The following is a 15,145-nucleotide window of genomic DNA, read 5'->3' on the forward strand; positions in this document are numbered from 1 at the left end:
GTATCTACCATTTCCCAATGCTATATTGATGTTTCTACCCCAGGATCACCAATTAACGTGTCTTCATGGTCTATTTTACATGCATTTATTTTATTCACATTGTACAGTTGTTACACAACCTACAAAAAGTACAAAAGCCGAATCCATTTTCCAGTTTCAGGTCAGAGCTAAGTTGCAAAAAAGGAACAGTACAGTAAGTTACAAGAAGAGTTCAGGTGTCCTGTACAAGTCATACTGCCTGTCACACAATGTGTTTAAAGCTGTAAATATTGCCACAGGAGAATCTCTTGTCTTTGCAGCGGCCACACAGTTCCTGTCGATGAGGCCTCCTTAGATCAATGTGTCTTTTCTTTTGAGGACAGGAACAACGAGACTTTGAACAGGTCTTTAGAAAACAAGGAACAGTTTGGACACTAAATGATCAAATTAGTGTTTCAAATGTAATCCTCAAATCAGAATACTTCTCCCCGCCACCCCATCCCTGATATGTTCATCCTCCTTTGCATCCTATGAGAAATCCAAGACCAAGTTGTACAAAACCACTCCTGTTCCATTAAATGCCATGCATTTTTCAAAATGGGTGATCAAACATGATGTTTAAGAGAAAATTGCTAAGCCAATCAAGAACATATAAGAGAAAAGTTTTAAAAGTTAGAGTTTTGTAGAGTGTCTTCACTATGTAGGTTTTTACCTTTGTAGCCAGGAGGGGATGAGGGGCAGTGAGTGAATATGAAGTGATTTGACTATCTAGACTGGAAAATTTAAAAGCACTAGAGCAGTGATTCTCAGCCCATGGTATTTTACCCACCAGCTGACATTTGGCACTGTCTGGAGATATATTGGGCTGTCACAACTAGGAGGGAAGGGTGTTCTAGAAGAAGCTAAATTTTCTTTCTGGACATGCCTAATCTTTACCAGAATTTAAAGTGTTTTTAACCATTAGCCCATTCTGTCTTCTGAAAAATAAAAATCATATCCCATGGAGACTGGCATACTGCCCTGGTCCACCCTCCCGACCTTGCTAATCTTTGAAACTGCTATCACCACTGTTTTCTGCATATGTCCATAGCCAAATAGAATAAGTCAAGCTTTACCTTTAATATTGTGAAAACAGGCATTTTTATTTTCCAAATAAGTCTTAAATATGATTTATCAAATGTTGTACTACATTTACATCTTCTACCCTTCCATTGATGAGTGTGCATTCTTAAAAGAAAATTCTAATAGCTAGTATTTACATGGTGTTTACTATATGCATTGTTCTAAGTACTTTATATAGATTTCATTTAATCCTCACAATACACTTATAAGGAAGAAAAGGCTCAATTAAAAAAAAAAAAAAAATCAAGATTTACTCTAAAGGTAGGTTTCCATTTCTGGCAATGGTGGATTAGGTAGTCTTGACCAAGCCTCCTGCTTAGGACAACTAGAAAAGCTCAGCTAAAAAAAACTAATAATACAACAATACTTAAAAAAAAAAAAAAAAAAAACTATTTGAAGTCACTGGAGGAATTATCAAAGCATTAGAGAAGGAAATCCAGAAACAGAAGTGAGCCTGACATTTGGGAGGTATTTCTAAAGGTAGCTGCCAATTCTGGAAGAGGTGAAAGACAGTAGGAAGCTGAAAATGAGTTGAATGAGTTGATGAGGCTGAGGAATAGTATTAAATATGCCAAAATGAAAGAGCCCTGGTAAACAATGCAGGTTTTGTGTTGAGACCCTCCAAGGCTATACCCTAAGGATACAGGATAAACCAAAAATTGACAGCCTTCACAGATGCCAAAGCCCAGCTTCAAAACAGTTCAACTTTGATTGGAAAATAGCGATCTGAAACTGCTAGTGTCCCCATCTGCCTGCCAGAAGCAAACAAATCCTCTGAAGATACTATCCTAGGCTTCAAATTATCACTATAATTTTTCATATACAATATCTAGCACTCAATCAAAAATAACAAGGTGTATGAGGAGACAGAATAATATACTTGAAAACCAAGGAAAATGAAGAGGATGGCAACAGAACCATAGTGGATTAAGTTAATGGAGTTATCTGATACAGATTTTAAGATAATTATCTTAAAATGCTTAATATGTTCAAAGAAATGAGACTAATATTTCTAGCAGAAAACTGGAAGCCATTTTCTTTAAAAAGATAAAAATTCTAGTACTGAAAAATGCAATAACTGAATCAATAACTCAATGGATGGGTTTAATAGCAGACTGGAAAGAGCTGAGGGAAGAATTAGAGAAATGAAATACAGTTACGTAGATGATATGCAAAATGAAGCAAGGAGAGACAAAAGCATAGGAAATATAGAAAAGAGCAGAAAAGGCATAAGGGATATGGTACAAGGTCTAATATAAGTAATCAGAAGAAAAAGAGAATGGGGCAGAAGTAATATTTTAAAAGATAATGAGTGATAATTCTCCAAAAGTGATAAAAATCTTCAAGCTACAGATTCAAGAAACACTATGAATCTCAGACAGGATAAATACAAAGAAACCACAACTAGGCATTTTGTTGTAAAACTGCTGAAAACCAAAGCAGAGAGAAAAATCTTAAATGCAAGCAGATGTAACAAAGCGTGAAAGTACTTCAAAGGAGCTTCAATAGATCTAAATAGCCATCTTCACAGAAACAATGAAGGTCAGATCCTTAAAGGGCAGAAAGAAAACTACTGCCAACCTAAAATTCTACACCCAGCAAAAACATCCTTTAAAAAGCTATCCAGACAAAATAAAATGTGTCACCTGAACTACAGGAAATATTAAAATGTGTACTTCAGGTAAAAAGAAAGTGGTCCTAGATACAAAAAGGACCTAAGGGCAGCAGAAAAAATAAATAAGCTAAAACTAAATGAATAATGACTATATAAAATAATGTCTTGTGAAGTTTAAAATTAAAATATACACAACAGTAGCATATAAGTTAGAATGAAGTGATAAGAAGTTAGAGCGTTGTAAGGTCACTGCATTGTCAAGGAGAGGTAAGATGAACAATTTATGTAGACTTTGATAAGTCAAAGAATCATGTTGTACTCTCTAGGGTAACCACCAGAAGAACATTAAAGAATGAAAAACTACCAAGATAACAGAGGGAAGAATAACAAACATATACATAAATTCAAGTGAATACAAGAAAAAAGAAAACAAAGTATAAGAAAATAGTACAAAAATATATTTAAATCCAATTTACCATATTAAACATGAACAGACTAAATGAGAATGTCAGACTAGAAAAACCTAAGGATAAATCATTTATAAACTATTAAAACTAGTTTTTAAAATATCACTTATTTCTAAGTAGTATAAAAAAGAAGAAATGTTTTTAACTAAATGAAGGATTTAGGTTAAAAAAACTCTTGATTATGAAAATCAGCTAAGTCACATATTTCAGAAAAGCTTAAAGAGAGGTTCCCTGCAAACTTTTAGATAAGATCTCATCTAATTCTGTGACTTCCTAGACACTGGAGACACCGTGGAATCTGATCACAGCTCTAATACTTACTATCTGTCCAATCTTGGGCAAGTTATTTTCTTATTGGACTTTAGCTTTCTGGTCTGTAATGTGGGGATAACACCTACCTCAAAGGTTACATTACAAGAGATAATGCATTGAAAGCATTTAGCCCAAAGTTTGGCACATAGTAAAAGCATAACAAAGGTCACCTATTAAATTACTACATCCAAACTATACACAGAGTGTTTGAAGAAAAACACACATACCCCATACATAAACACATCACATAAGGCAACTTAAAAGAGTAAATCTCCCCTCACATAAAGAAGTAGAATTTACGCTTTTTTCCTAAAACATTATAAAAATCCAAACGTATAGAAAACCTAACACTCCTATACAAATACCCAGTTCTATCAAATCCTAACATTTTGCCACAGAAGCTTCATCTTTAAGAATGGAAACATTATAGACACAATGGAAGTGTTCTATATGCTTACCTGACACTGGATTGCTTCTACCCGATAAGGGTTAAAACTCTTTTGGCATTTGCAACAGAGTTGTTTGAAATAAACCTAAAGAGAAAGTTGTCCTTTTTTACACAAGTTTATATGTACCCTCGGCCCCCAGTTAATTTAAGTAATCCATTCTCTCACCTTGAACCTTGCTTTTGCCCAACCTCTACCCCCAGGTCTTAAGCTCCTCTAGTGCTACAGTCACTTTTTCATACTCTTTGAATCTCATTTTCCTTACCTGTAAAATCGAGATACTACTACTTATTTTTTCTATAATTCTGACAACTACCCAATAACGTAGCCAGCCCTGGTGGTCTCCTGGTTAAGATTCGGCACTGTCACCACTGCAGCCCAGGTTCACTTCCCAGTCAGGGAACCACACCACCCATCTATTGCTTGCCATACCGTGGTGGCTGTGTGTTGCTGTGATGCTGAAAGCTATGCAACCAGTATTTCAAATACCAGCAGGGTCATCCATGGTGGACAGGTTTCAGCGGAGCTTCCAGACTAAGACAGACTTGGAAGAAGGCCCTGGCCACCCACTTCGGAACAAATTGGCCATGAAAAACCGTGTGAATAGCAGCAGAGCATTGTCTGCTATAGTGCCAGAAGGTGTGAGGATAGCAGAAAAAAAAAAACCCAAAAAACAAAAAACCAAAACCAGACAGGGTTCCACTCTGCTGTACACAGGGTCACTATTCCACAGCACTAAAAACAACAAATCCAATGATTTACATAAAGTATCATAGTAAAAGTCTTCAATGGGAAGTAGCTATTATAATTTTACTCATTGTGTGGGCCCAACCCTTCTCCTTTTGTCCTGGTCTATTAGCCCCTACTTTTTCATTTTTTTTAGTATTTCCCCACTTGAACTTTATTTAGTTACCCACCAATACACGCGTTTTCTATGCTTTGTGCATTTTCTTGTGCACATTTTCTCCCTGCCTTACTTGAACTCCTCTTATTTATCTTTTGAAATCCTGCTTGGACATCATGATGCCTTCCCTCCGACAGGGTTAATCATCCCCTGCCTGAGTTATTTCTGTACCACATCCATGCCACGGGTGTCACTGCATATATCACCAAATTGCATTTTATCTGCGTCACTCCTATCAGAATAAATTTCTTGATGGTGAGTTCTATGTCTTGTTCTTTGTATCCCGGAGTCTTGGAGTATTTGAATTAAACCCACTGTTTTTCTTCTGGCAAGAGAAGGAAAGTTAATTTTAGTTTAGTTTAAAAATCTATTTGCCTCCGGGGTCTAGTAAATGGCTGGTGTGAAAAGTCAAGTTTTCATTCACGTCTTAGCTTGCCTCCTTGCCCTCTCCCTCTACAGTCCTTTAGCCAGAAAAGCAGTATCTAAAATGTAACAGCACAAGGGACTCAAACTCAAATGCTTGTAGAAGTTAATGAAATAGACTAGATGTAGACTGTTGCAAAATGAAGTGCACACATCCAGTGAAAGGAGACAGAAGCTGTTCAGCCCCAGTCTACTGTTCTCATATTTTTTTTCCCCCCCAAAGCCCCAGTAGATAGTTGTATGTCATAGTTGCACAGCCTTCTAGTTGCTGTATGTGGGACGCGGCCTCATCGTGGCCGGAGAAGCGGTGCATCGGTGCACGCCCAGGATCTGAACCCGGGCCGCCAGCAGCGGAGCGCGCTCACTGAACCGATAAGCCACGGGGCCGGCCCTACTGTTCTCATATTGATACAAGAGTCTATAATGACCAGAGTCTGATTGTTCAGGAAAATCTGGAAATGCAGAATGTGAAATCTTTCCCAGTCTTAATATGTTGATAACATTCAAATTAAGTGGTCTTAGCCTAAAAGTCTCTCTCAGGCTATCCTTTACAATAAATTATTTCTCTTATTGCCCCACCTTGTGGACACACAGTAGAAATTTCCTAGAGCTAAGGCCCAAACCTGTTCAAAATATGCCAACTAAAAAATGATTATAGAAAGTTTCAACGTACACAAGAACAAGGGTTCATCTAAATAACCTGACATTTTGTCCAAGAGAACTACCAAAGCAAATACAACACCAGGATATGGTTCAGGAGCCACAGGAGCCCATGTGGACAGTCCAATTCAGGTCACTTCAAACATTTACTAAACAACTATTATGTGCCTCACACTGAGGATGCCAAGATGAAGGAGACAGCGTCATGGTCATGCTCCATCAGGAAACATACTCTTTCTCCACTTAACATCTGTGTCCGCCTCATCCTCCTCCCACCTCCCACTCACTTTTACTTACCTTATTAGTTCCAGAAATGCACCACACATAAGCACTCTCCCATCTGGTCTTACAATCTTTACAGTGAAAATAGCCATACTTTGGTTCCAAAAACTGCAAATAAGTGGAAAAAGTCTTTTACTATCTTGGGGAAAAAAGCCAGATCGTTCTTTCCTTGTGGCTTTGTATAAGAAAAAACAAAAAGCCTCCTTAACCTCATTCATAGCCATTCTCAAGGTTACTACATTAATTTAGCATCTCATCTCTCAAGGATTACTGAGATTCTTCCTGCTGTTGCTCACACTTTTCCAATCCATTTTCCACAACGCCACCAGCACAATCACCCCCTCCCAAAAATCTGATCAAATATTTCACAGACTTGAAACCCTTCTTTGTCTCCTCATTCCCAGTAGCAAAGGTTGCCAGACTTTTGGTTTTCACATGCTCAAAGTTGGCACCCTATTTTACCAAAAAGTTACAAAACACATAGGCCATGTAAAATACTACATGTTTTCAGAACTTCCTCACGTTCATCAAATAAAGGGAGGAAGCCAGAGATGATTTTCCTCTTATTGCCCCAGAAATGGAAAAGGGGAAAGAGAGGATGGGGCTAGCAGAGGACAGAGGAGAGGGAAGAGAAAATTCACCTGGAAGTTGGGTTTCCTGAGTGGATCAGCAGCGTCTCCCTGTGCCCGCTTGCTCTGCCTTTCCTGAGGACTCGAAGTGTCTTCTGGCCCCAACTCATCATGCTGTGGGAGTTCCTCCTGCTTATCTTCTTCCGACCTTGGCACTAGTGGTGGCCGCTGCTGGTAGCTGGCCTCTGCAGGACTGGAAAGCACCTTCCTCTCTTCATTTTCTCCATCCTTTCGCATTCGGATCAAGCCCCTGGAGCCAATCATTGGCGTATAGACTCCCCAGGCTGGGAAGGGTGCCTTGTGGCCCGTGCTGCCCCAAGGGGAGCAGCTACGCAAGGTGCGAGGCCCCAGCGAGCACTGCACGGACTTGTCCACCCGCAGGCTCACCTGCACGCCTACCTCCCTGGTGTTGGCCTTGCACAGCCGCGGGCTCAGGCTGGGGTTCATCTGGGAGAGAATGGCCTTAAGCTGTGCCCTCTTGTAAGGATCCATGTAGTAGTCTGAGGTATTCGCAGGCACCAGCAGCCCTGGCCTGGCCAGGAAAGTGGGGGGTCCAGTGTTTTGCCTCCAGTCGGGCTGTTTGTGCTCAGAGAGTCCAGGCTGGCCCAAAGGCAGTGTGCTCCCATAGCCCTGGCACAAGCCGTAGGGCACACGGACAAAGCGCTCCATCCGCTCACCAGGCGCCCAGGCACAGCGTAACATCCTGGTGCAGTTCCTTTGTGTCCTTGTTTTGCCTTCCACCTTCATCCACCCCTTCTTTCTCCTAGTCAAGTTGGTTCAGGTTCATCCCTAGCTTCTCCATTTATTTCCGATTCTGATGGGAGCTGCTGCCTGTTACCCTAATTGAAGGAGGGAAGGAGATCTACCTACTTATGGAGGTCTAATTGCCACCTGATTCCTAATTGCTCTTCCCTATCTCTTCAATTCACTGTTCCTGAATCTTTCTTTCAAAGCTGTTTTTCATTTCTGACTTCTTATTCACACACTTGCTTTAACTAGCAATTCATTCCTTTATTCCCACAGTAACTTACCATTTTAGAGATCCTGTTTTGAAGCATATAGTAAATCCAATACAAGTAGTAAATTATTTGAACAGTCACACTAGAAGAGTATAAGGAAGAAAGTATATTACAGCATAGCAAATGAATATAAAGATCCTGGTACCACAGGAGCAAGGAGCATAGTTGGGGGGGCTGGCATATATAGTAAGAGAAAATACATTTCAGAGGATGTATGACATGCCAACAGTTCTCATTAGTCCACCCCTAGTGAAGACCTCCTCCCCAAAATGGGAATAAAGCAAATTGTTTTTATTTAGAGGGTAAATGCAGATTTAATCGCAGGATACTTAAGTATCTGAAGTCAAATGGACTTGAACTGAAATCTGGGCCTTGTTACCAGGCAAGTTACTTAACTAGGTGACTCAATTTCCCCATCTGACAATACTATCCAATTTATAAGATTATTATAAGATTAAATGTGATATTGCTTATGAAGCACAAAGCAGAATAAGTCACAAATGTTCAGTAAGTGGTAGCTCTCATTAGATAAGGATCACAGGTCTGTGTTCCTTTGTTACCTAGGCCTAGGTGAGCATGAGCTTTGGTGTCTATGTGTATTAGTAAGGTTTCCTGATGATCAAACTAAAATTAGACATCTAAGGAACCAAGCAGAGCCCAACCCTTTCTCTAACCCAAAATTGCTTCCGCTGTTTACTCAAGAGCCTTCCAGAAGCAACAAGGCCCATGAGCAGCTCTCACCTCCACAATCCCATTGAAGGCTTTCTAGGTCATACAACAACCCCGAATTAAGCCTTGCGCTAGGCATGTCACAGACCCTGTGAATGATAAGGACAGATTCTTGTCTTCCAGGGCAGTTTGAAGGGGCAGACAGACATAAGCCAGGGTGATGGGTACCTTAAGAACGTAAAGGATACTACGGAAGCCTGCAGAGGGCAGTACCTAACGCTGCAGGAGAGAGTTAAGGTGGGTTTCACAATTTTTCACGTGGGGAAACAGGCTCTGAGGTCTCGAAAACCCGCTACCTAAGAGCAACACGCACTTGGGCTTCAAATCTCAGTGCCTTCCCCTCTATAGCGAACAAGCAGCCGGGAAGGGAGTCGTTCACAACCTCGGCCCACCCTGGGGTTTTCTAAGGTCGGCCCACTTTAGGGGGACGCCGGCTCTAAGGACGGAACAAAGGCTTTTCCAAGACCCCAGGCCGTGCCCAAGGACGGCCACCCACACGTGAGATGGTGCGGAAAGAAGGGAAAGGAGTCGGGGAGTATAACCGGGGCGCGGTCCGGTACTCTGAAGGCTCGGGGAAAAGAGAACAAGCACCCCAGCTCCCTCTTCGTGCGATTCCAGACCGAATGTTACGCAATCGAAAAGACATTTGGCTTTCACCGAACTGAGACGTCACCGGCCCGGCCAGCGCCTGACTTCCGGGTGGCGCGCACGGTGCGTGCCGCGTCACGGCGTCATCGCGTGGCGTGCCCAGAGAGCGGGCTTTCGGCGCGAGCGTATGAAAGAAGGTCGGCGGAGGCGCAGCTGCTTGGGCTCCGCGCCTGGGCTGTTGTCGCGCAGGGTGGTCGCCGCCGAAGGAAGCCTGAGGGTCAGGTTTCTGGTCTAAGTGCCGGCGTGGTTTCCGTCACCCTACTCTGGCCAAAAGAGCTGCACCTCTGGAGGCGGTTAGTGTCGGCTGGGGTGGAGGCGGGCCTGTCTTCCGCGGTCTCGGGCGGCAGGGAGCGGCTCTCATGCCCGGGGTGGGAGCCGGGGCTTTTGCCTCGATTGTCCCCCCGGCCCCGCGCTGACCCCGCCGGATGGACAGGCGTCTCCGCAAAGCAAACGCGAGCCCCGCCCCTTTGCTGGGACTCCATGCCCAGATTTTGGGCCCAGCCCGCCCCTCAGGGTTTGCCTCCCACCTGTCCCAGTCTGAAATTTCCTTAATTGGAAACACGATAAAGTTACTTTAACGGAATGTTGCTCTTTTGGAAAATGTTTTAGAGCAGTGTATCTGCCTGACTTATCCCCCAGCTAATTGCTGTATTGTGAAGATTGACTGATTTGGAATTGTCAAATGGTGTTGATCTCTAATATGCGCCCTCGCTAACTGCGCAGCCACCAGCCACACGTGCTAGTTAACTTCATTAAAATTAAATAATATTAAAAATTCTGTTCTTGAGTCGCACTTACCACATATCCAGTGCTTAATGTGGCTAGTGTATGGCACAGCACAAATGTAGAATGCTGCCGTCATCGCCGTGAGTTCGATTATTGTCCCAAAAGATGGGACTGAGGTAAAGAAACATTGCAACTTGAGGAAGTTTACCCGTTTCTGTTTTTACCTCAGAGTCGCTTAACAAGAACTGCATCCCTGCAAAGTGTATTTTGGTGTTTTCTTTTGCAGACTCATTTACCAAGTGTTGGAGTAATATTGTAGATAAAAATGCCTATTGGATGCAAAGAGAGGCCAACTTTTTTTGAAATTTTTCAGACACGATGCAACAAAGCAGGTATTGGCAGATTTTTATATAAAATGATTACACTGAGAAAATGTTTTCAGAAAAATATGTAAATATGCGTGCTTGCTGAAAAGAATCCAATGCTTCACATGTTTGTTTACGCTATAAACTCTATGGAGTCATAAATCCAGTTAAGAAAAATCATCATTCACAGTTAACCAGATAATTATAAAACCTTTGGTGGATAAAGAAGAGACTGGTCCCTTGATTAGCAGTAGGAAGAATTGTTTTTAAAGCATAGACCTTCTAGCAAATCAGAAGCATTGGTAATGTTACTTTATAGCAGAAGTTGTCAAACTTTATAGCCTCAGTACTCCTTACACACTTAAAAAATGAAGACCTCAGAGCTTTTGTTTATGTAGCTTACCATATTAGAAACTGAAACTAAAAACTTTAAAAAAATATTATTTCACTTCAAAATAACAAAAACCTCTTGCATATTAACATGAATAACGTTTTTATGAAAAATAACTAAACAAATAGAAGAGTGGCATTCCTTTTTTTTTTGTGAGGAAGATCAGCCCTGAGCTAACATCCGTGCTAATCCTCCTCTTTTTGCTGAGGAAGACCGGCTCTGAGCTAACATCTATTGCCAATCCTCCTCCTTTTTTTTTTTTTCCCCCGAAGCCCTAGTAGATAGTTGTATGTCATAGTTGCACATCCTTCTAGTTGCTGTATGTGGAACGAGGCCTCAGCATGGCCGGAGAAGCGGTGCGTTGGTGTGCGCCCGGGATCCAAACCTGGGTTGCCACTAGCGGAGCGAGCACGCTTAACCACTAAGCCACGGGCCAGCCCCAAGAGTGGCATTCTTTTATATTTTTGTAATTCTCTTTAATGTCTGGCTCAATAGAAGATAGCTGGATTCTCATAACTGTTTCTGTGTTTAATTTGTTGCAATATGTTGTTTTGGTACAAGTATATGAAGAAAATCCAGCCTCACAAAGGAGTATTTTAACAGTCTTCAGTTAATTGTGAGTATTTTTCTTTGATACTACACCAAAACTTAAGACAAGTGGTAGTTTCTTAAAAGTGGCAATGTGGAATCTGAAACCATTAATGAACTTTTCATACACTTGTTACCTTAAATTCTATTAGTCTCTCTTGCACTTTGAATAAATCTTTCATCCATGTTGTAACATCGTGGACTGATTATTTGGAAAATATCAGTGTTCTGAATTACATAGATATTCCATATATTGGCACATTGCATTAATCAATATAAAAAAATCACATTCGTTAATTCATTGATCTCATCAAAAAAGTCTTACAATTGGGAAGATATCAAGCTCACAGAGGCTGGTAAAGTTTAACAAAATTCGAATTCTCATTTGAAAGCTCACATTTTGTCATTGGCAATGTTCTCCTTGCAGTGACATGCTCACTTCATTCATTTTCGAGAAAATGTCTGCCAGATCACTCAGCTCAGAATGACTTTGTCAGCTATTCTTTCTAGTAAAAATGGCTTTCCATGAAAAAAGTGCTAATTCCGTTCACAACTCATCCCATGAGTGCTTTTCTAGCCAATTATTTTACTTAAATATGCAGAAATGCTTTATGCATACTTTACATTTTGTCACAGAATATTAAAAAGATGTGCTCAAGGGTTGGGCTTTAATAAATTAGTTTTTACTGCATCATTAAGGACATTTTAAGTTAAACTACCGTTTTGCTTTTGTTTTTCTTACAAGTGCATTGTGATGAAGAATACAATGACTATTTAGTTTGTATAGTTTGTTTAGTATAGTTTGTTGCCACTGCCTTGACTCATGCAAAGGTGTCATCAGTTTTACCCACCACTGCTGCAAATGTTAACATTGTGAAAAAGGCAAATGATGCCTTAGTATTATGAAAATAGTTTTGACCTATGGACCTCTTGAAAGGGGCTTGGAGACCTTCCCCCCAAGTGGTCCACAGACCCCACTTTGAAAACCCCTTCTTGAGTGGTGGGTAGATCATAGTAGAAATTTTGTTATTTCTCTTTAACAAAGAATCTTTTCATTCCATTTTATCTGTGAATCTACGTGTTCCTTATACCTATAGATTTGTCATATTCACATATGTAGGCTTTATAATTATTTGAATTGTATCTGTGGAACAAATTTTTACTATGAATGATTTTTGTTTCTGAATCATGAATATAAGAGAAAGAAAACTTTAGAAGAGCTAATATAGCTAAGAGCTGTCTCCTTGTAACTTTTGTAAACTCTTGTTATACCTTACTTCAGATCCATAAGAGAACAGATTAATGATCTTGTTTAATTAATATGCCTTAACAAAAGTAATCCACAGTCAAAAGCTCAAGCATCCTTTTCTTTATTATTATTATCTTGACTGGTTCATGAATTTGTCACTGATTAAAACCAAAATGGGATTTTTATTTTTCTTACAGATTTAGGACCAATAAGCCTTAATTGGTTTGAAGAACTTTCTTCAGAAGCTCCACCCTATAATTCTGAACCTGCAGAAGAATCCGAATGTAAAATCAGCAGTTATGAACCAAACCTATTTAAAACACCGCAAAGGAAACCTTATCATCAATTGGCTTCAACTCCAATAATATTCAAAGATCGAAGTCTAACTCTGCCACTGTACCAATCTCCTTTAAAAGAATTAGATAAATACAGATTAGATTTAGGTAAGTAATGTGACGTGATAGACTGAAATAAAACATGAGCTAGGAATTCAGACATACCTGTGTTGAAAATCCCAGCTCTATCATTATCTGTGTCATGTTGATCAAATCAACCTCTCTGGCCATCCTTTCCCCACCTGAGAAATGGAGATGGTGAAAATAATACATGATAGGTTTGGATTAAATAAAATAATGTATGTACTTAATAAATGTTCCTTTTCCTCCCTCCTTTGATTAATACGTCCTGCCTACTGAGATTTGCTAAATTATATCTTTCCTATACAAAAACACTTGTTTTGATGTTAAACTAAACTATACTTCTGCAGGCTATCACAGGACAGAAGATTATTTTTATCAGTTTGCTATAAATGTCTTTTGGTTTGGTAGCAGTTTCCCTGGCCCACGTGCCAGATATTTTCAGTCATGTAATAAGGTTATATATTCATTCATTCAAATATTTATTACCTACTTGATTTAAGTAACATACTCTTTCTATTTTTGGAGTATTACTCTCTAGTAAGGGGAATTAACAGTACACAGATAAAGTATAGTCTAAGATTAAATGTGGTACATGCCAAAAGAAAAAGTACAAAAAGTACAATGAGAGTTGAGAAGAAAACATAAAAATTATTGGGGGGAAATGGGGAATGATTCATTTGAATTAAGCCTTGAAGGATGGGTGAGATGCAGAAATTTGACGATAGAGTGATAGTGTTCTAGACAGAGGAAAAACATGAGGAAGAATATGTAGTTTGTTAAGAGAATAACAAGTAATTCAGATTGTTTGGAGTGTTACCTGTCTGGGAGGGACCAGTAAAAAACCTAGGGCTAAAAAGAGCAGATTAGAGGCACGCGTTGAATGCCAGGCTAAAGAAATTGAATTTATTTGATAGATTGTTGAGCAGAGAAATCCCATGCAAATTTGATCATTCTACTTCCTGCTTCAAACCTTTGATTACCTCCCTTTACAAACCTCATGATAAAATCCAGACTCCTTAATATGGTTTACAAGATCTTTTATAATCTGGTCTTTCATTAACTCTTGCCTCATCTTGCCATAATCCCCCTCCCAACCAACTTCAATTTACCATTCATTCATACTGGATTTCTTTTTGGAACCACCATGCTCTGTGGTTCTTTAGACATTGTTACTTCTGCCCAGAACTAACTAACTGCCTATGTTTTTGTCTAGCTAATTTATACTCATCTTTCAGGTCTTGATTTATCTGTCTGCTTCTGGGAAGTATTCCGTATCACACTCATTTAGCCTCTAGTGAAGGAGACTTACACAAGCAATTAAAGTGTGATAAGTGCTACAAAAGAAGAAGTTGTTGGTATTAAAAAATGCACATACAAAGGGGATATAGGTAAAGGGCAAAGATTTTCTTGTATGTTATTGAATACCACGTGGCAGACAGTGATTATTCAGTAAATATTTGTAGAATAAATGAATATTTACTTTGCTTTAGAAAGCGTAATCTGGTAGCAGTCTTTGGAGATGTCTTTTTCAAAATGTAGTCCCTGGACCATCAGAATCTCCTGAAGTGCTGATTGAAAGGGAAGATTCTAGGCCCTAATCTGAATCTGTTAAAGTAGAATCTCTGGAAATGGAGCCCAAACTGTTTGGGTGATTCTTATGGAAAGGGAAGACTGATGGCAGGGAGATCAGTTAGGAGACATATAATCAATCATCCAGGTGATAGGGGCAAGTGTCTGAATTAGAGTAATGGTAGTGAAAGTGGATATAGAAGGTAGAAACTATAGGACCCTGCAATAGCCTAGATATGGAGAATTCAAAAGAAAAGGATCAAATCACAGGTTTAGAGCCTGACTAAGTTAGAATATAGTGGTGACATTCGTAGAAATTGTAAGCACTGGAGGAAAAGCGGGTTTGAGAGGGAAAAGGTTTGAAAGGACGAAAAAAAGTAGGTTGAGTTTTGGCCTGCAATTTGAAACAGTACTGGGATATTAAGGTAGAGATGTCCTGAATGCTTTTGGGAATACAAGACTGAAACTGATAAAAGAATATAGGCAGGAAAGAAAGCTATAGGAATCAACTATCTGTTTGAAAAGTGATAAAGTGATCATATATGGTGAGAAAATTGATTATGATGAGGCCTAGGATAGAGCCGTAGGGAATATTTAGCTGAT

The 15,145-nt window shown here is 39.8% G+C and overlaps 2 protein-coding genes across 12 annotated transcripts in view; one reads left to right on the forward strand and one right to left on the reverse strand.

The window, feature by feature from the left end:
• Positions 1-69: 69 nt before the first annotated feature.
• ZAR1L (zygote arrest 1 like) lies at positions 70-9,634 on the reverse strand. The gene is made up of 4 exons (XM_058547977.1): positions 6,852-9,634; positions 6,226-6,318; positions 3,954-4,028; positions 70-385 (listed from the first exon to the last, which is right to left on the reverse strand). The coding sequence occupies exons 1-4, from the start codon at positions 7,584-7,586 to the stop codon at positions 242-244; spliced, it is 1,047 nt and encodes a 348-aa protein (XP_058403960.1). The 5' UTR covers positions 7,587-9,634; the 3' UTR covers positions 70-241.
• BRCA2 (BRCA2 DNA repair associated) overlaps positions 9,340-15,145 on the forward strand; it is a 99,416-nt gene continuing 93,610 nt past the window's right edge. For 10 of the 11 annotated variants that reach the window (XR_009221165.1, XM_058547969.1, XM_058547970.1 and 7 more), the window contains exons 1-3: positions 9,340-9,528; positions 10,248-10,353; positions 12,752-12,997. Coding sequence is in view for 10 of the 11 variants with exons in the window: in XM_058547969.1 (XP_058403952.1) it covers positions 10,287-10,353; positions 12,752-12,997 (313 nt within the window). In the remaining variant the exon portion in view is untranslated. Of the gene's footprint in view, positions 9,529-9,553; positions 10,138-10,247; positions 10,354-12,751; positions 12,998-15,145 lie in introns of those variants that run through there. The other variant, XM_058547961.1, reaches the window with a different exon arrangement.

This window comes from Diceros bicornis, chromosome 9 (assembly GCF_020826845.1).
Source record: "Diceros bicornis minor isolate mBicDic1 chromosome 9, mDicBic1.mat.cur, whole genome shotgun sequence".
Taxonomy (NCBI): Eukaryota; Metazoa; Chordata; class Mammalia; order Perissodactyla; family Rhinocerotidae; genus Diceros; species Diceros bicornis.